General features: G+C 45.8%; 1 protein-coding gene across 2 annotated transcripts in view; it reads right to left on the bottom strand.

Moving 5' to 3' along the window:
• Window positions 1-23,186, bottom strand: part of PSKH1 (protein serine kinase H1) — a 31,163-nt gene extending 7,977 nt beyond the window's left edge. The window contains exons 1-3 of one of the 2 annotated variants that reach the window (XM_048316728.1): window positions 23,117-23,186; window positions 21,593-21,756; window positions 19,459-20,484 (exon numbers count right to left, since the gene is read on the bottom strand). In XM_048316728.1, coding sequence (XP_048172685.1) covers window positions 19,459-20,397 — 939 coding nt within the window. In that variant the 5' untranslated portion in view covers window positions 20,398-20,484; window positions 21,593-21,756; window positions 23,117-23,186. The remainder of the gene's footprint in view (window positions 1-19,458; window positions 20,485-21,592; window positions 21,757-23,116) is intronic. The other variant, XM_048316729.1, reaches the window with a different exon arrangement.
• Window positions 23,187-24,741: the final 1,555 nt, after the last annotated feature.

The following is a 24,741-nucleotide window of genomic DNA, read 5'->3' as shown; positions in this document are numbered from 1 at the left end:
AATTCATTGCTACAGAAAGCAATTTTCTTTCCGAAAGACTCAAGGGCAGCAGCAAGAGAGCAGATCCCCAGGACAATTTTTTAATGAAAAGGAGGATGGTGTAAGAGTTCCAGCACTGCTCCCAGCCCACAGCCTGTCAGTGCATGGCCAGGAAAGAACTTGAGCTTTAGCTGAGGCTGTGAGGGGGATCAGGGTACCATAGTCATATCTTACAAGGACTAAAACAGTCTGGCTTACTCAGCTGAAGGGGATACAGGATGATTGCCAGTAACCACGCAAGAGAAGAGACTGAAAATGATATGAACTAGTTGATATAAAGAAAATACTGCTACATGAATAAAAACCTATAAATGTTCCTGAACATAATCAGAATAGGAATGGAAATACTCAGTGCTCAGGGAACAAGCCCAGCCTTCTCCTATGGATCAGACACCACTTCAGTGCTTGAAACCAAGTCAAAATCCACTCCACTCTACATTTCACAACTAAATCCATTAACAAAAAAACCCTCTTAACATTCAAGCTTTTCTGTCATAGAATCATTAAGGTTGGAAAACACTTTGAAGATCATCAGGTCCAACCATCAACCCAGCACTGCCGTGTTCACCACTAAACCATGTCCCCAAGTGTCACATCCACAGGCCTTCTGAACACTTCCCAGGATGGTAATTCCACCACTGCACTGGGCAGCCTGTTCCAGTGCTTGACCACACCTTCGGTGAAGACTTTTTCCTAATATCCAATCTAAACCTCCCCTAGCACAACTTGAGGTCATTTCTTCTTCCCCTGTCTACTGCTTTGTAAATAATATATAAATAAAATTAGTTTGTCATAACCTGCCTTAAATGACTTTTTCTTAGCTGATGAAATGTACCTTGGCAATGAACGGTAAGAAAAAACCAGGCACTTGTCAGAACAGAATAGAGACAATTTTTGATCAGTGGTCATGAAAGTGTTTGTTTATAAAGAAGGCAAATAAAATAGCAAAAATCCTTTTCAAATTTATCAGGAAAACCACAATAGAGGTTCAATTGTAACTGAACACACTGGTCTGTTCAGCAGAATGATGGACCATTGAGGAGCTTAGCCTTCCTGGTATTCACAACAACAGAACCAAAAAGCTGAATCTACCCTACCATGGGGGAATATAAATCACATTGCAAGCCTATAGATTTCCTACAGACTTTGGATAAGATACTTCATTTGTTAAATAACAGCAAGGGGAATCAACTTGCAGGATTTAATCTTCATTGGCCTAATCTCGGCTAATCCCAGGTGGTACCATATGTCAACTGGCAACACATCACCTTCCCTTCACACTGGGGATCTCCAGCTACAGACCTCTGGGTTCTCTCTTCCACTGATGGACAGATCCAAATGAAACCCAGACAACAAAAGGTTTTGCCTCCACTTTTCTAAGATTGCCTTGAAAAGCTTTTAAAGACCTATTTTCTGTAGCTTTTTAAATTATTCACTTTCAGCTATTCATTCAGTTAAAATCACAAACTCATCATTACCTGGCTACACTCCATCAACCCCCAATTCCTTCTTTCCTTCTCCTCCACCCAGCAGCCAGAGCTCACCCCATTCTGTTTCCTTCACAGAGGACTCATATCCCACTTCCAACCAATCCTAATGGGACATCCAAGCTGGTGATATATCTATTAAATTTACCAACTTTAACTCAAAGTGGAGGTAAATGCAGGTGACAATTTGCTCTCTGTGAAGTAACTTTTTAAGAACTCTTCACTACCATCTTCATTTCTGTTACCAGCCATTGAAATTACTTAAGGTACCCTGAAAGAGCTTTTGTCCCCCTCAGATGGAGAAAACACATTCACACAACTCCAACCTCATGTTTTTTCCTGGCTATTTCTTCCCCTTTTAGCCTAAAACCTTTCACCTTTCTGAATATGGTCCTTCACAGAAATACAATCATGCCAGCACCTCCATCCTCTCTTTTTTACCTAAGTCCAAAGAGATGCAAGAGATGCTCGAATGAAAAGTACTTGAGAACTGGCACAACAGTACTTGGAAATACATCTTCAGGACATGGAGGAGAGCATTATTTCCTCTTGCAGGGGTAAGTAACTGCATAAACCTGGAATTTGAGGCAACCCAGGTGCTATTTTGCTGTCCAGATACATTCAAACGTCAGTCAAATGAGATTCTGGAGAGTGAAATGACCCTCTAAACACCAGGAACAACACTGCTTCAATCTTTTCAAGTCTTATTTAAGGATGGCAAATGTGATAATTTGGAATTTGAAGAAATCTATGAAGTCTGAGGAGCTAGGAACTGTGATACATAACCAGCCTAAACCTTGAGAGGCCCGTCCAGTTTAATGAATCCTAAAGAAGAATAAACTCTGAACAAAAGCACATTGGATTTCTCATTATTCCAATTACTCTAGTTTCACCACAAATGTTGAATATGGAGTAGCTGCAATTAGATTTTTCTCCTGGTCAGCAAACACAAATCAGTTTATTGATCTGTTTACACAGCTGGAGGTTTGATTTGCTGCATCACACGCATCTTTTTTATTTCACTGAAGCTTTTTCTTTAGTAATACGTAAGGCTACATTCTACCACCACAATTTGCAACCCCAGCCCCTGGAGAAATGCATCCACTCTCCAGAAAACTTGCATAAGTTGACAAAACAGCAGTTTTAACTTAGCAAAATCCCATTAACCCTCCAAATTAATACTGCAAGGCACCAGCAGGAGGTTGTGTAGGAGCTGAGGAAGGTTGACACTGGTATGTTTGGGGAGGACATGAGTGCAGGACATGAAGTGTGCTCACATGACAGGACTGAAGCAATCCAGAGGAGATTCTGCCCATCTGCTTCCCTGAGGAGAGACAGAGAATGGCTTGGAAGGAAAATGCTCCCATCCAGTGGCCATAAAACATTGGATCAGCTAAACCCTATCCGATAGCCTTGCCTTTAATCTCCATGCTGCAACAACAAACCCTGCTCTTTTGTGGCACAACAATGCCACAAAAATGAAGAGAAGTCACCAATACTTGCACTTCTGTTCCTCTAGAAAATCATTTCAAATGTGATGCAGTTTGAGTACAACCTCTGCTCCCTTTGTTAGACTGTGTTCATTCAGAAGGAAGAAGTTCTGGTGTCTTTCTGCAGAGAAGCACAGAATGGTTTGGGTTGACAGGGGCTTTAAAGATCATTTAGTCCAAATCCTCTGCCATGGACAGGGACACCGTGCACTATCCCAGGTTGCTCCAAGCCCCATCCAACCTGGCCCGAACAGTTCCAGGGATGGGGCAGCCACAGCTTCTCTGGGCAGCCTCTGCCAAGGCCTCACCACCCGCACATACCTTAAAAAAAGGTGGAATAGCCATATTTTGAGCTGAACCTCAGCAATACCAGTTAAATGACAACAGAGACTTCCTATAGGTGACCAGCTTTTCTAACAGCTGCAACCATGTCCTCTGTCTGAGACACCTGGTACAGTGTCCGGTTCAAAAACCTCATTTCTCACGAGAAGATCCCTGGATACAGATTTGTTTAACACTGGAGACTATTGACCTCATGCTGGAGGGAGGACTAAACCTCCTCTAGAAAGTAATGTCTGTAACTCTAGAATTTAGCACAGTGACTAAAAACATGATCCAGCAGAATTTAAAAGGAAAGAAAAAAAAAGGGGGAGACCAGAAGAGCTGCACAAAGCTGTAGAGGGATCTTCTGGTTAGTCACATGCAAATAAAAGAATCATCTGACTTCAAGCTCTGCTTTTAGTCTCAACAGTACCCACTGAAGGAAGGATACATACTGATTTCCTGACTCCTACTTAAGTTACATGTTGTTTCCAAGAGAAGAAAGACAATGTTTATGAGGAAGGTGAGGGAAAGGCCTGGATCTCCCTTGCCAGTCAGTTTTTACAAAAACATGAAGCACAAAGCATGTTATCACAGCTGCAAAAGATGGCTCTTAGGCCAAAAATACTGTATCCCAGTCCCACTGATACCTAGGATGAGTCTGGCTGAGCACTGCAGAAGTCTCAAAGCACCAAAGAGACTGAGAAGCCCCACAGCAGCACACAGATTCCTGCAGGGTTCTCCTACAGAAAACCATCTGATGTCTACTTTGAAGTTTCACAAAATAAAATAGATTTATTGGGAATAAGCCTGCCCCAACAAATAGACTGGGTTTAATGCATCCACTTGGTCAGAGGGTTATTACCCTAATGCCTTCACATCACGCCCTTATCACCATTCGCAGCAACGCTCAGTGCCACGGGAGATGAACACATTTCTGTTGTCATTCCCATTTGATGCTGCACTCCCCATCGTGCAGGCACAGACAGCTTGGTTTGTGCAAGGTGAGCCAAATCAGGGAGTTTTTGTAAATTTTTCAGCTGGGCTTTTCAGCCCAGCCATTCCTTGGCATGACTCACCAGATGGCTGCAGAAGTAGCTACATCAACCCAAGTGAGCGACTGGAACTGAGTCCAGAATTAGCAGCACTTCAACCAAGTATGAAACCCATCCCACAGCCTGTCTTACAGCCTCAATGACAATGGGAGAAGCTACCATGGTGGAGAGTGTGGCTCTGGTCCCTCAGGAATGCCAGCTGCTGCTTCTGAGGGTGCACCAGCATTCCCTACAAAAGCATCTCCTGGACTTCTAAGCTACATAAAACACAGGGCACATCACCCATCTGCAATTCCAGCCCTGCTAGGTAACAAACTCAGGGGAAAGCAGCCTCCTTTACAATGCCTTAAAGAGCTCTCAAGTGTGTTATGTTTTATTCAGACACAGGCTCTGAGCCTGGAGGAGGAGGAGGGGGAGAAGAAAGAGATCTTCCTCTGAGTGTCACTTAGGCTGGGTGATTGCGTGCAGCGATCTGCTCTGTGTGATTAAATCCCTTCACCACCCCTGCTTGTTATTCACATCAGCATAAAAGCTATTGAGGCGCCGGCCACGCCGGCATGTGGGGAACAAACAACGTGTTCTTCTCTGGTTTGAACAACCAACCCACCTCTCTCCCCTGCAGCTGATGCAAGCACGGACGGGGCGAGCACCGCAGAGAGCTCCCAACACGTGTTGGAAACAAACCCTGACCTGTGTGACTGCTGTGAATCTCCTCACCCAAAGCTGGACCTAGGCATGACTGGGAGCCAACGCTCCGGAGGCAGAGCAGCTTTCTTTTGATCTGCTGATCAAAATGAGCAGATTTTGGATACCAGAGCAGAGTTCCTGAATTTTACTCTGCCTTCCATGGGAGCTGCTGTAAAAGGGTCATCAAAGCCTGCACTGCAAACAAGTTAACAACTTAAATTTATTTTCTTTTCACAAAAATGACTCAATCTAACACATATGCATGGTGCTGAAGGCAGGGCACATCTCTCCAGCTTCTATTATTTTTCAGAATAGCTGCAACTTAAAATTCTGATGGTTTTGGTGGCAGACAAGTGACAAGCTAGTTTTGAGAAGGAAATTAACTGGACTTGATGCTCTGACGTCCTTTCCAACCTTAATGATTCTAAGAAGGTCCCCAAGAACTCTCTTCATTGCATTACCCATTTATGCATATTGCACCAGTCTTGTCTAATTTAGGAGATTCCCACATGACATCGGAAAACAGAAAGTGTCAACTCCAAAGGAGCAGGTTGGGGACAGGAACTGTGACACAAGACATGGCAAACCAGCCTAGGGCTGTGCTGGGGCTCCAGGAACACCAGGTTTGCACTGTCCCAGGCATGGTTCAGCCCCCGAACAATTGCAATGAGGTGATCAAAACCAACTGGTTCAAAAGAGCTGGAACAAGAAGTTTCCAATGAAAAGATGAAATGTGCTAAAGTCTGCACAGGGCAGATTCCCAAGCATTCAGCATTAATTTGTTGATGTGGGGAGGAGGAATAAGGGAAGGATGAAAGAGGAAAATACAACAGCCCTTTAATAATCCAGAGCATTATAAGTATGCGCAGCCATCTGGTGCGGTGAACTTCTATAACCCAGCTTTTCGAATGGAAATAGCCAGCCCATTTTCCCTGTACAGGCACTGAGTATTCAGCTGGAATCATGCACTAAAATTACAGCAGCTACAAAAACAATAAACACAAAGCTTTTCTCTCCAGCCAGGGGCAGCTCTTCCAAGTGCAATGCTTAGGGAATAGCTGTTAAAATGGGGTAATACCACATTTCAGTTTGGATCGCTTTACGTCTCTCAAAAATGTGTCAGCAAGTTACAGTGTACACAGGGAACTAACCACTACCTGGACTGAAAAATTGTCCATTGAGGAAGATCAGGGTTAAGAGACCTGGACTTGGAAGGATGAAGGTGAAAAGATGAGATCACCAAGTATACCATGCTGGAGATTGCCATGAAAACAGAAGAGTCAGAAATTTCCAAAGGCATTGCGATAGCACCAGCTCCCAGCAGTATTTGCAGTAACTAAACTGGAAAATATCTTTCCCAGTCTGTTCCTAACATATGGGTATGCTGACATCTTCAGTGCTTTTATTCTCAAAAACTCAAATTTGAGCTGAATTATGTTCTCTCACTCTGAACTATTACCTTACGAGAGTATTGGCTGTGAACTGGAGCTGAAGTCAATACGTGTTTCTACGTACAAATTCAGAGTAAGAGCTTAATTAAGAAATGGTGGCTCCTGACAGGGAGGAAAGATCTTCCCCAGGGAGGAAGAATATCTTTCATCATGCTGATTAGTGCAGTGGTGGGGGGATGAACAGATAAGCTTACAACCTCCCACGTACACACAACCCCCTCCTGCAAGCTCCGAGCTGTCGGTGCACAAGCCCTGGGCGCTTACGAGGGAATGAGCAAGGGGGAGTAAATCCTAAGACAGTCTTAGCTGCCAGTCCAACCCTGCCCTGCTCCCTGGCTGGCACCAGCTCTCCTCTGCTGCCTACTGGACAGCTCCTTTAACCTTCTCAAGCCCAAACACAGCAAACAGATGAATCACAGAATCATAAAATATCCTGAGCTGGAAGGGACCCACAAGGATCAAGATGAGGAGCTGTGCTGCAAACACCACCAACGTCCAAGCCCCAGCTGCCCCACTGTCTGGCTTGACTCTCCTTTCTTCCTTACAGTCACTCTTTCAGTTTTAATCAGAATCCAACCCTGGCATGGTTTCAGAGGAGGTGAAATGATGCCTCCTTCATCTGAGTATTTCCTGAAAGCCCAGGTTTAGTGCTTCCCAAACTAGGCGAGTGTGGCTCAATGCCACTCCTGGTTTTCTCTCAGAAAGCACTGTTTTGGGTAGGCAAGGTGGATATAACCCATTTTAAAGTAAACAAAACATCAGGAGACACTCTAAGTAGGCTTGCTTGGTTAACCACAATTCAGTCCTGGGTCACTGGTTTATAATTGTCTTTCCGGGCACTATTTGGGACATTTTTGTTAGAATTCAGAGCAGGATAACTGTTCTGGATCCCATTCCAATACGCTTCTCTGTATTTTCTTCTCAAATTTCTTTCAGCATCCCAACTATTCAGTGATGGAGACAGAGATCCTGCTGAAAAACAAAGTATGTCATTGACACTGCAGCCAACTGCACATACACAAGGAGGAAAAAGGACAAATCAAAAATTCCTAACTTAACACATTCCTAATTCTGCAGCTATAATCTTACACCAATGTGATCTTTTTCCCTGTTAAAATCCTACCTTTTTCTTACCTACATTGTTGGGGTATTTTTCTTTCCAAAAGAAGATGAAAACATTTCAGTTTGCTATGTGGAATCACACTACCTACTGTTGAGCCTGGTTCAAAAAGACTGTGGAGAAGATCCAGGTGAGAGCTGCCAAGATAGCCAGGGGTCCTGGACACACAGCCTTCAAGGAGGGGGGAAAGGAGCTGGACTTGTTCAGCCTGACAAAGCAAAGTCTAAGGGCAATCTAATAGCATATTACATTTATTTAAAAGTAGTTACAAGGATTACAGAGCCACACAGCAGGTCCAAACAAGGGGCAACAGGGAGAAGCTGCACCTTGAAAGGTCTGTATCAGGAAATACCAGGGGAAGGGTGGTGCAGTCCTGGAAAAGGTCACCAGGGAGGTGGAGGATCTTCATCCCTGAAGCCCTTCAAGACTCAGGAAGACAAAGTCACAGCCAACATGATCTAGTGCTGGCAACACTCTTGTCTCAAGCTGAATGGGATTAGAACTCTCCAAAGGTCTCTTGTAACCAAGGTTTCTACTACTCAAGTGCTTCTCCTCCCTGCCCCCAGCCAGCACTGTCATATCCCCTCCACAGCAGCAGCACATCCCTCCTTCCAACACATATCCCTGCCCAGGCTCCATCTGACATGCTTAACAGGGTCAAGTGTGCCATGAATGTTTCAGAAATAAACATGTGCTGATCAGCTCTGGGTAAATTTGGACAGATAATCAATTACCTTTCCTGCAGGAAAGATGTGCTTTAGTTCTCTCTCCTACTGAGCCACTGACTTTATAAAATTCATAACAACTTTGAGTCCTGCATGTTGCTCAAACTGGGTTGACACCAACCTTAGAATTTAAATAGCTAATTCCAGAAGACTGAAGGACAGCACAGTTCCATAAACTTTGCTTCCTTGGGAAATCAGGGTGAAGGCAGGGCTGCAACAAACACAAGGATCATCCAATCCATCCCACAGTCCCCCAAGGACCCACCCCAGATGCATCACTCCTGACAGATGACTGCCTCACGTGTTCTGCAAGACAGCTTCAGAAATCCTCCGGGTAAACATTTTTTAGGAACAGGAGACACCAGTGTTGTAAAAAGCTCAGTGTGAATCTTTCTAAGTGCCGTTTAAGGCTCTTGTTTGACATAATCTGGAAAAGAGATTATTCCTTTTCCTCTTTGAAGCAGCCTTTTACATATTTGCAAACTTCTGTGACAACACATTCTCTAGGCCAAACAGCCAAAAATGTTTTACTCTTCCGGACACTGTGGTTTTTTGACTCACAATTGTTTTTGTTGACCTTCTGTCAAGTCTCTCCACTTGGCCCGTGGTGTTTTTGAAGTCTGCTGCCCAGAAGTGTCAGAGCTTCAGCTTGGCATCTGCAGCAGCCACTAAACACAGCAGGATCATACCACACACTGCCTTTCTGTTCATACACATCAGTACATTCACCTTTTCCCACAAGTATGACACCACTCTCACATAATAGTTTGTGATTCATAGACAGATCCTTTTCTGAGAAGCCAACACCTCCTAATTTTCTGTTCTTCACCTATTTTTGTACACTAACTTACTCTTATTTAAAAAAAAAAAAAAAAACAACAACCTACACCTGCTACTGAATTGCTCAAATTTGATAGGGCTATCTGGAACTCAATGCCCTTTGCAGTCATTCCAATTCAATGCCACCTGCAAATATAATGAACATAGCTGCACCTAAACTGGGTTGGTCAATAAATCCTCAAATACCTCTGGACCTTTGGCCATTTCTAGAGAACCACCATCACTACATGTTCCACTTTGTTGATGAGGCACTGGTAAGTAAATGTCACTTTTAACACAGCAGGTTCAGGGAAATACAAGATTTGGTCCCCACACTTTCTGTGCTCACAGTTCATTTCCAAAAAAGGAGTTTTCAGAGACCATGGAACAATTTCATGAAAATAGCTGAAGATCTCTCCAATGTCAGATCCATCCTTGCCAAGCTCCAGTGCTAAACACTGGAGGTATGGGAACTCCTATAACTTTGGAAGAGGACTTTGCCATGAAATTATTTTACATTCTCAACCAAGTGTCAAGTTTTCCTTAATTTTGCAATACCAGACTCTTGAACGAAACAGTAGCTGAAGAATGCCACCAAGAATTCCTGAAGCTTGTAAAGCTAAAAGCAAATGAAAAAAAAGATGAAGGACTGAGTGTAGAGAGATAAGAAACTGTAACCCAGGCACTCCTATCAGCACTGATAAAACAGTATATAAAGTCTTCTGAATCATCCCAGCTGTAATGAGAAACCTTCCTCACATCTGAGCTACATAATCATTCTCAAAATGATCAGACTATTAAAAAGTCCCTTAGAAATTACTCTTCAGACACACACAAAGGTAGGAAACACACTGAATCAGGCAGAGGAAGGGGAAGCAGAGGTTAAATGATTTGCTAAGAAGCTGTTTGTTAAAAACAATGCATACAGCTTGCTCAACACTTATTCTGCCTACCAAAGCAGAATAAGAAGATATAAGACTATTGATAAAGGGAAGGAATCTTGACCAAAGATCCTGTTTTTGAACCTAAAACTAACTTAAACCAGCCTTGAAGTTTGGACTTGGGCCAGGGACATGAAGAACATGCGCAGGGAAGCAAGGTGAAAAGCTCAGAATGAGGAAGACTCTTTACTTCATCTGAGGAGGAGTCTTACTTCATCCCGGAGACCCCTGCCCACAACCACCAGACAGCACTGCACAAGCCCAACGTGGATGTCAACGACTCTTGGGCTCATTGTAATACCAGGCGAGGCTGGGCGGGGCTGGGTAATGAATATGTATAGGTGTGTTGGGAAACTTAATGAATATGGAACTTGTAACCCGATAAATACCAAGCTGAATGCAGCTGTCAGCACGCACAGCTTTGGAGGAGCTATCCCCCATGCGTCCCAGTGCTGGAATAAACATACCTACTGTACTACTTATTCCAGTAGTGGACTCTTTTCTGCATATCAACACAAACACTTTTATCAGAAAGCTCAATTCCACCTTTTGTGAGATATAAAATCAGACTCTTTGGTTAATCACAGGGAGTGCCTGCCTGAAGCACTGGTGCATTGGATGTGTAGGGAGTACCATGATTATGGAAGTTCACGAGCTGTAGACACACAGCCAGGCATGGGTCCACACCAGCACTTTGGGAACCCTGCAGGAACAGCAGGTATCTCTTAACAGCCACCTCCAGAACGTTCTGCCTCTCCTTGACTTGTGTGAATGGCTCTCGTGTCACCAATCAACACTAATCTGGTGCATTAGTAAAAGCTCAGTTTTCAGGAAAATCTATCAAAACATCCAGTTAAAAAAACAAAGGTATTGGAAAACATGCCTCTTTTTTCTACCTTGTCATTCACTCAGGGCAGCAGGGGGGCGGTGAGAGCAGAGAGAGAGGAGCTCATGCTCCAAACCAGGGAACTCAGATGCACCACCACCAGTACAAGCCACCCCTTCCAGCTCCCAACAACTAACCCAGTTCCCTCTGCCTACAGCCTCAGAGCTGCAATTGCAATCTTGTCAGATTTAGGGATTTCAGGGATTAGGTAAAGAGACTGCCAAGAAAACCTCTGGGCTTAGGAAGCACCTTTTTAGCCCTCCAGCCCAACACAAACAGAAATTCCCCAGAACAGTTTTTGCAGTTGAAAAGAGATTTCAATTATGTGATATTAAAACCATGACTTCCTACCTATGCCAAGCACGCTGCTTAACTCCTCCTTCATCACATCCCAGGGCAGGAGCACACTGCAAATGCTAGGGAAGTCCTAAATTCCAGTCAGAGGAAATCTGAAACATCTTTCAACGCCAGATTCTTCCAAATATATCAGGTTCAATTGCCTCTCTCTAAGGCAGGGTCAATTACAGGCCACAAAGTGATTTGCAGCAAGGTACATGTTCACAGCCCTTCCCCACAGAGCTCAGTTTTGATTAAACAAAACTGGCTTTTAACCTGCAGCAAGGCAGCAGCTGGAAGTACAGCCAGGTGCCAGCTCTGCAAAAACTCAAAGCCTCAGCCTGGAGCTCAGAACAGAGTTAGGAAGACGCTGTAATTTTCTCCAGAGTGCAACACTTTTACAGCTCCGCCCTGAAACATCACTTTAAAAACGTTTTATAGGTGCCAGCCACTGCTCCTTGTGCCCCTAGAGCTGCAATGCTGTTCTGGTGTTGTATTTCCATACAATCATCTGGGGCCTCAGGTCCTCAGCAGAGCAGTCCAGCAAATCCATCTGAAGCAGTGCAAGATGTTACCCCAATCCACTCACCCCACAACTTGTGATAAAACTCCCATGTGTGCCATAGCAATGAGAGAACCAAACGAGGGCTCACACCCTGCTCAAGGGCTGCACCTTGCTCAAGCCCACCTCCAGGAGCAGCTGAACTTCCAACACAGACTTCAGCCCCATGGTAACCATTTCCAAGAAAGAGGAGAAGGGGGCAGCTGCTGTATTTAGGGACAGGTTTCCTGCAGGTTGCAGCTCTTCCCACTGCAGAATTAACACACATTCTCACTCTCTGAATCTTGGTCCTCAGTCAGTGAGTGTGCAGTAGCATGTCTTGCCTCAAAATGCACCTCCACTAAGGTATCAGAAAGACAACACATCTGAGGCACAGCTGGAAAACCAAGGATTCTGTCAGCCAAAGGTAAGAGAGGAAACGGCCTAGGCTATTTTTGGGCAAATGTAAAGGAGTCAAAGACACCAACGGTAGCTGATAGATGAAATCCTTTCTGTTAATAATGTGTATTCTGTACAGAGTCAGCTTAATATTCTTTTTTACCCTACCAATGTCCCTTTATTCCTACATCCCTAATTCTGTAGAAATACTATTCTACCATTAAAAGGATTTTATAGGGCCTGCAGATGAAGGAATGAAAATATATGTCAAATCACAGCATTGCTGTAAATCCTTTCCCCTCAGATGTGGCTCCTGCCTTCCATTCTTATATTACGTGCCATACACTGTGCACCACTTCCCCAAACCCAATCTTTCATCACAAAAATCTTAACCAAAACACTCAGCTGTTGCCTGTCACTCTGCCTTGAACCTACTGGTATGGACAGCAGCGCTAAGGAAAAAGGGCTGTGAATGAAATCATTGGGAAAAAACCCACATTCCTCTTCCCCATGGAGATTCCTTCCCTGCTTTCTTTGTTTCTAGAGGCTTTGAGGCTTAGACAGAGTTTCCACCCTGTCCTGATGACAAGCACAATTCTGTGAAATGGAAATGGCAGATGTAGGCAGAGAAAGATCATCCCTCTCCTTGCTTACCCTGCCCTAGCATTTGGGGTTCTCCTCACTGCTGTGCTGCAACATAAGCTGAAGCACACAGTAAAAAGGCAAAAGGAGTGATTTTGAAAAAGGTCCTTGTGACACCAATTCCATTGGAGGAAACAACCTTCAAAAAGAGCCTTAAGATGCAGCCAGAGTGAGGGGAATTGATTTTCAAATGTATACACTGGTTTCAAAGCCCTTTCACAGGGAAAGGTGTTTCTTTACCCTTAAATAAAGTGTTTACCAATGCAGCATGCTGAGTTTTTGCAGGAGCATGGTCATTGATACATGCAGGAGGATGGGAGGATCTTTCAGGTTCTAATTGAGGTTATCACGTTTCCAAAGATGTCCCTTCCTGCAGCGGGAGAGATCTGGACAAACACTTCAGCTGCTGAAGATGGAGCAACACAAACACACCTATCCTCACACCCACTGAGCTGGTGCATTAAAAGAGAAAAAAGAGCAGAAGCCAAGGGAAGTCCATTCATTGGGCTGGCCTCAGTGTTCTGTGCCTGGTTTGGAGAGGAGCTTTCATCCTGTTCAAGTGCTCCAGCTCTTCAAAGGAGAGCAGAGTGCCCTTTTCAGCAGAGCCCTGCAACTGCAGCTCGCCAACACTCTCGTTGTTCTACTTCAAAATCACCGCTTTCACACAGCCATGTGAAATGCAAAAGCACATTCCTCTGTAAATTGATGGGGTTTTACTTTTTCCAGGCAAAGGGCTCAACAATTTATATAAAAAACAATTCTTCCCTACACAGGAAAAAAAGCTAGCTCTAGTTTTTAGAAAAAAAATGCCTGCATTACTCTAAGAAGACTTTTACAAAACACTTCTACCATCTAATGTGGCTCACAGGAAAAAACAGCAGCTGCTCTAAGTAAAAAGCTCTTTCTTCCCCCACGAAGGCTAAAAAGTCCCAGAGACTTGTATGCTCATGCCAGTAAGTACTGCAAATGTGTTTTAAAACCTTGCCTTCAGCTGCCCTGTCCCTGTTTTCCTTGTTACACTATATTCAACAGCTTGGGCCACTCAAACTCCAGGGAAAAGAAAGGAAAATTGGCCACCCTGCTGCTTTGAAATCTCTCCTCTCTTCTGGCACAGACATCAGAGGCCAAGGTGATGACTGCCCTGCAAAAGCATCTAATGGGTCTAAAGACCATCTTGGCACAGCCATGGAAGGCAACACTGTGTGTCAGTGTGACCTTCTGGGGACCCCACAAGCGAGGGGTCCTGCTGCATCCAGACCCTCCCAGGCACTGAGCCAATGGAGAACTTCCAGAAGAATCAGGTGGCTTTGCATTGAGCTCCTCTTAGAGCCAAGAGCAGCTCTACAGTTTGTAAAGGTAAATCTTCAATAAAGGGAGGCACCTACCAGCGTTTCTGGCCTCTTGTACATACATGACTTTATCTCCTGCATTAAAATATATATATATAGGACCAAGGGAGCATTAGAGGGCAGTGGTGCTTCTCTGTTCCTGGCTATATTTTAAACTTGCTTTTATTGTTTTCCCAAAGACATACTCCAGTCCAATTTCAAGGAAGCTAGGCTGCCTTACTGCTCATCCTAAACAGGAGCTGTACTACGATGAGATCACCAGAGACAGAATTTTCCCTCCTTCAGAGCAGTTGCTACCCTTTAACCAATTTAATTAGCACATAACATATTACACAAAACTTGATGATACATAACATTAAAGGTATGAACTGCAGGAAAAAACATGGACACATTTCTAAGGCAAACTAAGTATAAAATAGAAAATAAAGGTAATATGGTGTGAAATACTTAATTTTTTTCTAAACTGGTATATTTTGATAAAGTGGTTATACTTTTATCATCAAAACAACAAAAGACTGATTTTTTTTTAATTACATAGGCATATGTAATTAATTTTAAGTGACCAAAAGTACAAACATGCAGGAATCTCTCCAGGACTGGAAGCCAGCCAGACCTGCCACAGCATCAATGCAAAACTTACTGCATTGCAAAACTTTTGTACAAAGCCTCATCCAAAGTTTCAGAATGCTTGTCCTACACTCACTGAACTCTTCTGCAAAGTGATAAGGATTATGGAGAGATTTTCTGTGATATGCAAGTATAATTTTCTCCCTCTCCTATAGGAGATCATTTTTACAGTAAAATACAAGTATGCAGAATAGAAAGTTGAGGTGCCACTATACATTTCCATCTGCAGCTTTTAGGGGAAGTAGGTTACCAAGAATAATTACAGTTTCTTTTTGTTGCTTGTGCCTTTTTTAGATTAAGTTTGTCATTTGATAGGAAATCCAACCACAGTCATCATAATTCATAACACAGTGACTGATCAGTCCCTCTGGGGCGGGATGGGCCATTCAGCAACCAGCTCACAACTGAGTCACAGGCAGTCTGGGTTCAAGCTCTACCATATTCTCTCTCAAAACACTGAATAAATGCAGGAAGTTAATATTAAAATTTGACAAGCCTGTCACCTGTCTCCTCCACTATGTGTCACAAGGGATTTGAGGGATTACAAGTCCTCCACAGCCTTTTAACCAGCCCCCACAATGAAGACAATTAAAAGGATACTTTGGAAATGCTCTGCAGACATGCTTGGGTAAGGACTCATCCTGTAAGCACACATCAGCTGCCTTGGAATGGCTTTATTTTTATCTTGCTTTCAGCCAGGTAGCACAGGTAGTTTGTTTGCTAATGCACTGCCTGTACTTTCCATGCTTCCTGCTTCTGCTATCAGCTGCAGGCAGGAAAAACTGCTTGGGGAGAAAGTGGTTTGTCTTTTTACTCACACAGACTGAGTCTGTCGTTATGGGAACACCATTCATGCTACTCATCCAGAGTAACTTGGTTTTCCTGTAACTAAGGGCGTTCTTCCAACCTGAATCTATCCATACAGGGTCTGCAGAGTTTACTCAACACCTGCATATAACTTGGTGCTTTAAACTCTAAGTTAGGGCAGAAGATCATAAAGGTTCTGAATGTTCAAGGAGAGAAAAGTAGAAATGCAATGCACATACAATTTGCAAGTTAGGCTTCTCCTTTGGCTCAAAAATATGTGGCTTAGGGACTTCTTTATCCACACTTGGCATTTTTTTGTGTCATTCTCTCCATCAGTGTGTCTTCCATGAATTCATCCAGTTGCTCTTCAAACTCAGGCAAACTTCCAAGGTCCACAGCCCTCGTTTTCATCCTCTGAAGAAGTCTGTATCATCAGAGACTGTGAAGGTTTGTTAGGGAACTTTCTCCTGCTGGCTTTAAGGCAGAAGGGAACAGATCCTTCAAACTTCAGGTTTTGTCTTTCCCTATGGAACTGACCATGTATTTCACATTTGTGCTTATCAGCAAACTGCTGATCCATGCGAAGGCCACTATCACAATACAGCTGCAAAGTTCCTTCAAGAGATTTTGGTGAGGATTTTTATCAAAAACCATTGGAAAATCTAAGTCACACAAAACCAGATCATCTCTCCACAGGCTGCTAAGTCTCTTGCAGAGCTCCTACAGACTTGCAATGCCCAATTTCCTTCATATATCAAGCATGTCCCTCCTAACTGCCCGTTTATCAATGCATCCACTTGCACCACTATTTAGAACAAGCTTTTCTGGTTATTTGATTAAGACGTGTTCCCACAGCGGCACACACCAACCTCACCCACTGTGAGCATACCACAAAAAGTTGATTCTGTTCTACGAACAGGAGAACAGCCTATGAGAGAAATGATTTGCCCAGATCAGATATCAAAACCAGAACAATTCATACACCTCAGCTAAGTTTCCCAATTTATCCAGAGCATACATTATCTTCCACTTATTCCAGCAATTTTCCCAGGTGTGTAAAGCAACATAAAAGTACTGGTATTCAACAGAAGGAGAAGCTTTGAAACAGAACCAGAGCAAGCCTGTCCTAGCAGGATAATGATGGTCCAATCTTCAATTCTGCACTTTCAAATTCAAAGGATACTAAGAATAGAATTCCAGCTTTATTCCTCAGTCGACTTTCTAAGCTACAAAGAGATCCCAGAAATCAGTTTTAACTCCAAGATTTCAATTAAAAATTAAATTAAAAATATGTCCAACCTTCTTTTTAGTAAGTTCTAACAAAAACAAGTGAAAAGGAACGATTTTTCAGCAGGCTACATCCAAAGCAGCATCAATAGCCCACCTAACCCTTACTCAGGGTGCTCAGGAAAAAAAGCACACCATGTTACAAAGCCAGCTGTCCTTCCTTCCTCATCCTAGCCATTACTCGAAGCAGTTCAAAAATACAGAAGGAGATACAAGAGATAATCAGAGCAGTGATGTCAGCAGTACCTGAATAACCTATTGTGGGAGACCTCTCCTATTGATCTGCTAATGGCCTCTTCAAACAGACCTCACACTCCAGGAACAGGAGCCGGGGTAAGAGGGTCCCAGTCAGAAAGCAATTACATTAGCTGGACTTAGGATCACTTGTTTTTCCAAGAAAATGGAGCTGCTTCTCAGGTCATTGTGCACCTCCGCTTTTGTTTCTCTTTCAATACAGCTTTGTCCTCTGTGACCACGTTTTGGGGCCAGACCTTTCAAAAAGCAGGACTCTGCACTGAGACTCAGGGCACTGCTGCTGCCTGCCATGGTACAGCTTGAAGACAGCTCCCTCCTTCCCCACTGGAAATGTCTAAGCCACACAGCCCAAGCTGTCAGCTCTGGGCATTGTACTTCACAGGCATCTTTCAACATTTTCTCTTCTGTTTCAGATCCTCAACTTTCAGATTACAGAGAAGAAAAGCAGTTGTTCCCATGAAACCTCTGCTTCTGCATCCATCCAAGACAGATGCTTTCGGCAATGCACTTGATTATTCTGCCCACTCCTGCTCCAAAGAAACCAGGACTCAGAGCTCCTGCCATTCCCATTAGCCTGTCAAACTTACCAATAGCCTCATTTCTGACATCTTCCCACTTCTTCCAGTGTAACACACACAAAAAAAGAGCCATTTTCTGTGAACATCAAAATACAGAAGCATTTAAAAATCCAGAAGATGGCTTTAAGAGTGCTGGCAAGATTGTGGGAAACACACCAGACACCTTTAAATCTCTGGCTCACTTTGTTTTCTCCTCAAGTTTATTCACAAAATGAGCAGCCTCTTTACTGCATCTCCTGCCAATACATGCCTACAGTCAAGCACTGTGCAATTTAGGGGCATAGGCTTAATTACACTGGTAAATTAAAGCACCCATTTTCCCTGGCTCTAGAGGAACAGAAAGCATCCAGGCAACAGATACAGGCTACTGGCTGACACATATTTGCCTTCCAAGCAGTAAAACATCGACAGCTTTTCAAAACAATCACTCATGTCACACACAGGATCCTTAACAGCCTCCTAAAATGTGTAATTTGTGGTGGCATAACAGGTAAAATGCCTCAGGCTTGTGCACTGACACTTTCAAAATAGAGAGTCTAATGCTTTCTCTGTGCCACATGTGCTACCTCTGCACGTATAACATACAAGTCTCCAGTGGCCTAATTGCAATCCACAATATTTCTCAAAATCAGTCCGTTCTGGCACAAGGACCAGTGGACATCAAAGTAAATTACTCCAGGGAACCTTCAAAACACTCAATTCACTCTCTCCAGATTGCCTATGGCTGCACTGAGTTTGATCAGGTGATGAGACCTCCTTCAATTGTTAATTTTTTTGGAGGAAGGGCCCTAGTCTGTTCGCTCATTCTTCAAACAGAAGCCAGCCCATACCTTTGGTTATGCACACTGCCTTTCTACACATGCTTTTCAGCTCTGTATTTTTATCCAGAGGACACAGACCTGCACTCAATAGTCAAAGGCATGGCACGGCAAAGACATGACAGTAGCAACACTCATTCCTACCAGCTGGTTTTTGATCAGAAGTATCACAATAATATTAAGAAGTGTTTAATTTCAAATTGTTTCTTCTGAAGAGCAAGAAGCACCTTCAGGCCCCACTATCATTTACAGAATGCCTAAAAATTATCCCCTAGGACTCCTCTTTCCATACTTACCTATGAAAACTATACTTCAATCCTCCATTTTCTCACATACCAAGCTCAGGAGGCAATGCAGATCAATTTTTGAAATAATCACATCTCCAGCAAGTGCCGCTTGTCTGCCATAATCCTGCCTTTCAGCAAAGCTATTTTCCATAATACACTTGGATTTCTATCAGAAATCAGGCTAGTGCCACATTTCAAACACCCTGGCACAAGTTTCAACTGCAAAGCCTCAAGCAGCAGCTTACCACAGCCAAGGTCTCCCCGGCTAGAAACCCACAAGCATCCCAGTTGTTCTACAGGAAGTTTCCTCTTCCTGAGCACACATTTTTTAAAGGAGCTTGCTACACTGCACTGGGAACAGATAGAAAACGGGAAAGGATTTTAAAAGCCAGAATCACAAATATTTTTTTACCCTTGGTAATGTCACCACCCACAGGACAGCCAGCTTCTGGTCATCACAAAGACCCACTTAGGGAGAGCTTCTTGCTTGACTACCCCTCACCACACTCACCTCGCCTGAGTAACTGTACTTTCCCTTCAGGATCTGCCGGTACAGGCGGGTGCGGTTGTCGTCCTCAAAGGGCATCGTGCCGCTGAGGAGAATGTACGAGATCACTCCCAGCGCCCACATGTCCACGGAGTTCGTGTAGGGCTTCCTGACCAGGATCTCAGGAGCAATGTACTCCGGAGTGCCACACGTGGTTTTCATCAGGCAGTCATCTCCCTTCTTCCGCGCGCTCGCCAGCCCAAAGTCCGTGATCATGATCTTGGAATCCGTTCCTGGGTGGTAGTACAGCAGGTTCTCCGGCTTCAAGTCCCGGTGGGTGATCCCCAGCGTGTGCAGGTACCTCACCCCATCCAGCACCATCTGCAGCACGCGCGTGGCGTCCCTCTCGGTGAAGGAGCCTTTGGCAATGATGCGGTCGAAGAGCTCTCCGCCGGTGGCCAGCTCCATGACCATGTACACGCGGTCCTGGGTCTCGAACACCTCGATGAGCTGGATGATGTTGGTGTGGCGGACGCGCCGCAGGACGCTCAGCTCCGACTCGCACACCTCCCGCCCTTCCCGGTACTTGGTCTCGATCATCTTGATGGCGTAGGGCTGCTTGGTGGCCTTGTGCTCCACCCGCACCACGCGGCTGAAGCTGCCCCTCCCGATCAGCGCTTTGATGTCGTACTTGGCCGTCACTCGGGGGTCGAACTTGGCGCGGTATTTGGCCACTTTGTTCTTGCGGGGCTCGGGCTGGTGGGCGGGCAGGGGGTTCCCGGGATAGGGGTTGGCGTGATGCGGAGGGGAGGGAGAGCCAGCTTTGATGACAGCCCCGCAGTCATCTTTGATGAAATGCTTGTATATGTCACTGTGGCCTGTGTAAGGTTCGACTTTTTTAACCAGGTCTAGCTGCACATCTTTGGGGGGCTCGGGAAGCACTTTGCTTGTCCCACAGCCCATCACTGACTGGTGTTAATTCCCTATCAAGGCATGTTCCCAGGGGAGCATCAGCAGCAACCACATCCGGGGCAATTCCCACATCTGAATCTTAGAAAAATAATGAGAAGAAACAAATAAAGAGGAATCAAGGTAGTAAAGGTTCAAATGGAGGGGAAAAAAAAATTAAAACAACAGGGCCATGCTATCCAAACTGAGGATTTGGGATTTTCACTTCTCCCTACTATAGAACATGCACGGCGCTCTGCTGTTTTCATCTCAAGTGAGTGAAGGCAGTGCCTACAAATGCCCAGTCACGGTCAGAACAGATGTGTCCATGGAAATTACACAGTATCTCTCTTTATTAAGGATACTTTGTTTTCTGCTCCCTGCTGAGCACTGAATCAGTCACAGAGCAGTTGAGGCTGCATGAGACTTCTGGAGGTCTTTTTGTCCAGACACAGTTGCTTAATAAAAATCAAGTAAAGGAAAAAGTCAATCATTTTCTTTCATTTTGTTAAGGAAGTTTTAACTTCCTCAGTCAGCAGCGAATGCAATCCTTATAGTTCTGAGTTTTCTCACCAGAAGGTCCACAGAGTACCTCAGCAATTTGTTCACTTAACACATCTTCCCAGGATTTTCTTTATATTCAACTTGTACACTGTCTTAAGCCTCTCACTACTTTCCTCCTGGGGATCAATGGAATAGCACAAGAGGCAGGGAATATGGAGCCAGAGCACACTGGTTTTAAGGTGCGTTCTACCACTGAACTTGCTGCAGCCCCTGCTAAAAGGGAGGTGCTCACTTACCCAGAGCACCTTTCAGTCAGCAAGCCCTGAGAAATCAAGGCGGGCTTTCACATCTTTCAACAACCTCAATTTTGCTTTATTTTGCCTCTTTAGGCACCAAGTGGCACTTCTGGCTTTCCATATGGAGCTGCATGTAAGAAGTAGAATTCCTACCAGCTGTTCCAGACTAGGAGCTCTTGCTCATCACACTGTATCCCAACAAAACCAAATGAGCTGCACTTGGGCAAGTCTTTAGGTGCTGATTAAAACAATATGACTGGTCAGGGGATGGGGAAGCCACCTGTGGCTCTGGCAGTCACTGGGCGGTTTCACATTTGCCATTTTTGACTCAGAGCCCTTCAACAGGTGCCTGAGCCTTCACAGGAGGCTACAGAAAGCATTAGCCTTGGAAATGTTATTTTAGGTCTTACCATCACCAGGTGTACCTTCACTCACACACCACCTCTCCAAGCAACTACTCAGCATGAACAGCAGAAAAGGAACCCCAGCCAGTCTTCCATCAGGAGAAGCAGGTGGAGAAATAAGAAACGTTTTAAAGGGACACACGGAAGAAGTTCAGGACTCTACATACAACCTGGAAAGAAAACCAGGCTTTAGTTAAGATTCGATTTCATAATCAAACATCATCAAAGTAACTTCTCAAGGCAGAGGCCCTCCTGGCAGCACCCTGAAGTCAAACAACCCAGCCATGCACAGACATGCCTGTAGTAGGGTGCAGGCAGCAGAAATAAAAAACAACTTCACAGAAAGCTTAGCTAACTTTCACCAAGCACTGCCCTGGAAGTGAGGCTTCATTCAAATTAAAGCACCACGACAAAAAACTAAGAGTTCTGGCTAGTCCTGAATAATGCCTCCCATGGACAGTTTTCCCAGCATTATTGAACCTTAAAGCATATTAAGTGACAGAGAAATGGAACGAGAGCATCCATAAACAAGACTACTACAGAGTAATTCAACATGTAGAGAAGGACTTGTGTAAAACATCCCACCCCTAAATAAAACCAAAGAGAAGGACCAAACACTTGAAAATATCATCTATAAATCCACTAATGGCATTAACTGAGGTCTGGCAGCAACTCCAGTGTGTCCGTAGCTCCTCTTTGTACACTTAAGTGTTCCAGTGAAGGCTACAGAAGCTCAGAGCCGCACACCAGACTCAGCAACAAAACACTTAACTCAACCTTAGTACAGGAAACGCTCCTGTGCAATAATCACCAAGAACGTGGGGAAAGGAATTAAGATAAATGGGGCATTACAAGCTCTCTGAGTGGGAAATCACATACTTGGCAGGTGGCAAACTATCTGGGTGGCAAACTATCTGAGCTACGGCTGGAAGTGGTGGGAAGGAACATGGGATTTATGCTTCTCCCCTTGGCGATTCAGTTCCTCGCCTACCGTCTCACTGACACATCTCAAATGTGCTTCTCACAGCCTGACATAAACCCGACACAACCTGGCATTCCCAGTGCAAGCCCCTGGTGGATTTCGGAATGAAAACCTGGGGCTGGGGCTGCTGCACTTGTGCCAGAATCAGCCAAACCAACTGGGATTTCCAAAACTCTGTTTTCAGAACTCATCCCAACCCAGGCCGTTTGTCGCCATCCTGGAAAGGGGACCCAGGGCCGGGCCGGTGCCGGGAGCCCGTCCCGCAGTAGGTTCGGCTCCAGGCCTGCGAAGCACCACGCCCGCCCCACTGAGGGGACACTCCGGGACCGGACAGGGCTCCCTCCCCGGCCGGCCCGTCCCCGCGGCCCAGCGCCCCGGGCAGCGGCAGGGCTGAGGCACCGGGGCCCGCCGCGCCCGCGCCTTCCGGGCCGCACCGCCACCGCCCCAGATGGAGGAAGGAGAAGGGAGGGGAGGGGAGGCGAAGGCGGGGGCGGAGGCGGAGCCGGTGCCGGGCCAGGCGGTCCCGGGGGCGCCGATCCCGGACTCACCTCGGCCCGCTCCGGCCGCGGCGCGGCACCGCCTCCTGACGTCATCACCGCGCGCCGGGGACGCCCGAGGGGCGGGGACAGCGCGCGCGGCGATTGGCGGAGGGGCGGGGGCGGGGCCGGGGGGCGGGGAGGGTGGGGCGCTTTACCGCCCCCTGCCGGGGCCGCCGGCAGCGAGCGCCCGCCCGGGACCCGCCCGGAGACGGCCCCGGCCCCGGCCCCGGCTGCGGGAGCGTGCGGGGCCCCGGGGCCTCAGCGCTCACCTGCGGCCTCTCAGCCCCGCCTGGGACTCCTCAGCCCCGCCTCGGACCCCTCGGGGCTCTGGAACCCCCCCAGCCCCATCCCGGACCCCTCAGCCCCGGGCGCCCTCAGCCCCACGGGCCCCTGGAACTCCTCACCGCCATGGACGCCAGGGCTCATCCCCTCACCGCTCTGGCCCTGCTGTTGCCCACAAAATCGGGTTTGTTCCTTGGGTGCCCCGAGCCCACAGTGACACGCTCCAGAGAGACATCGACTGTTTATTTCAGAGCTGCCCCAGCCGGGGTGCTCGGTGCTATTCCACAAATCCAGCACACCCCACCGCACTCTTCCTGCCATTATTTACACTGAGAAGTTCAGGCTTAGTGATTTCCCAAGCACAGCCCCTGTATTAAGATTGGTTAGTAATTTCCATAGAAATCACGTAACTCCAGGTAACTTCAGCTCATCCTCAGGGGAAGGCAGGGTCTTTTTGACCCGTGGAGTGATTTTTAGTGCTACAATGAAGATAGCTCAGCTCTAGGATACATGGACATGGAGTATTTTGCCAAGTTAGCAATGTTTACATAGACAAACACCAACATCTTAGTTTATTATATCCCTAAATCTTGTTAGTTTCAGGATATACTTGAGTGAGGGATGCTGGCTGCTGCCTGTCCCACTGATTAGGTCTCCTTTTTTGCTGATTAGGCTTGAAAGTATACAAAGGTCTTACATTAAAGAACATCCTGCCTTAAGATAATATTGACTATTCCTCATTTTGCAACATTGGGACCCTCTTCAGCCCCGTGGGCTGAGCGGTGGCCCCCTGCCAGGGACGATGTTCCTGCTCCCCATGCTCCTGCCTCGGAAGAGTGGCCACAGTGCCTCCTCTTTGGAGCCAAATTCAGGTCTGACAGCTCCCCAGCAGCGCCTTGGAGCCCACAGCCCATGGAACAGCTCCGAGGGCTCCCCACTGGGCTGCGGGACTCTGGAAAAACATTCCCTTTGCAAGAGAATTGCCCGGAAGCATTGGTCCTTTTCCTTGGCAGGGAAAACCCAGTCCCAGTGGGATAGCTCTTGTGCACAGCAGAATAACGAGGCACATTCCTTTCTCCTTTCTTTTCCCCAGCTACAAAGTGCCACAAAACCCGCAAAGTTTGCTTGGTAACTGCCTGTGGACTTTCTTCCTCATATCCTTTCCTCATCCTCAAACAAAACACTCCGCATCCCGGCCCTGGATGACCTGAAAGCAGGGGGATGAGGGATGACACCTCGCAGGAATGCTGACAGCACTCCTTTCCCTTGGGGACATACAAACACGATGCTGTTGGGCTTGTTTTCCAGCCTGTCACGTCATTCCCGAGGCGGTTCAGGTGGAGCGGGACTAT

This window comes from Corvus hawaiiensis, chromosome 12, assembly GCF_020740725.1.
Source record: "Corvus hawaiiensis isolate bCorHaw1 chromosome 12, bCorHaw1.pri.cur, whole genome shotgun sequence".
Taxonomy (NCBI): domain Eukaryota; kingdom Metazoa; phylum Chordata; class Aves; order Passeriformes; family Corvidae; genus Corvus; species Corvus hawaiiensis.
The sequence above is the reverse complement of the archived record's forward strand: the minus strand, read 5'-3'. Positions and strand labels throughout refer to the sequence as shown.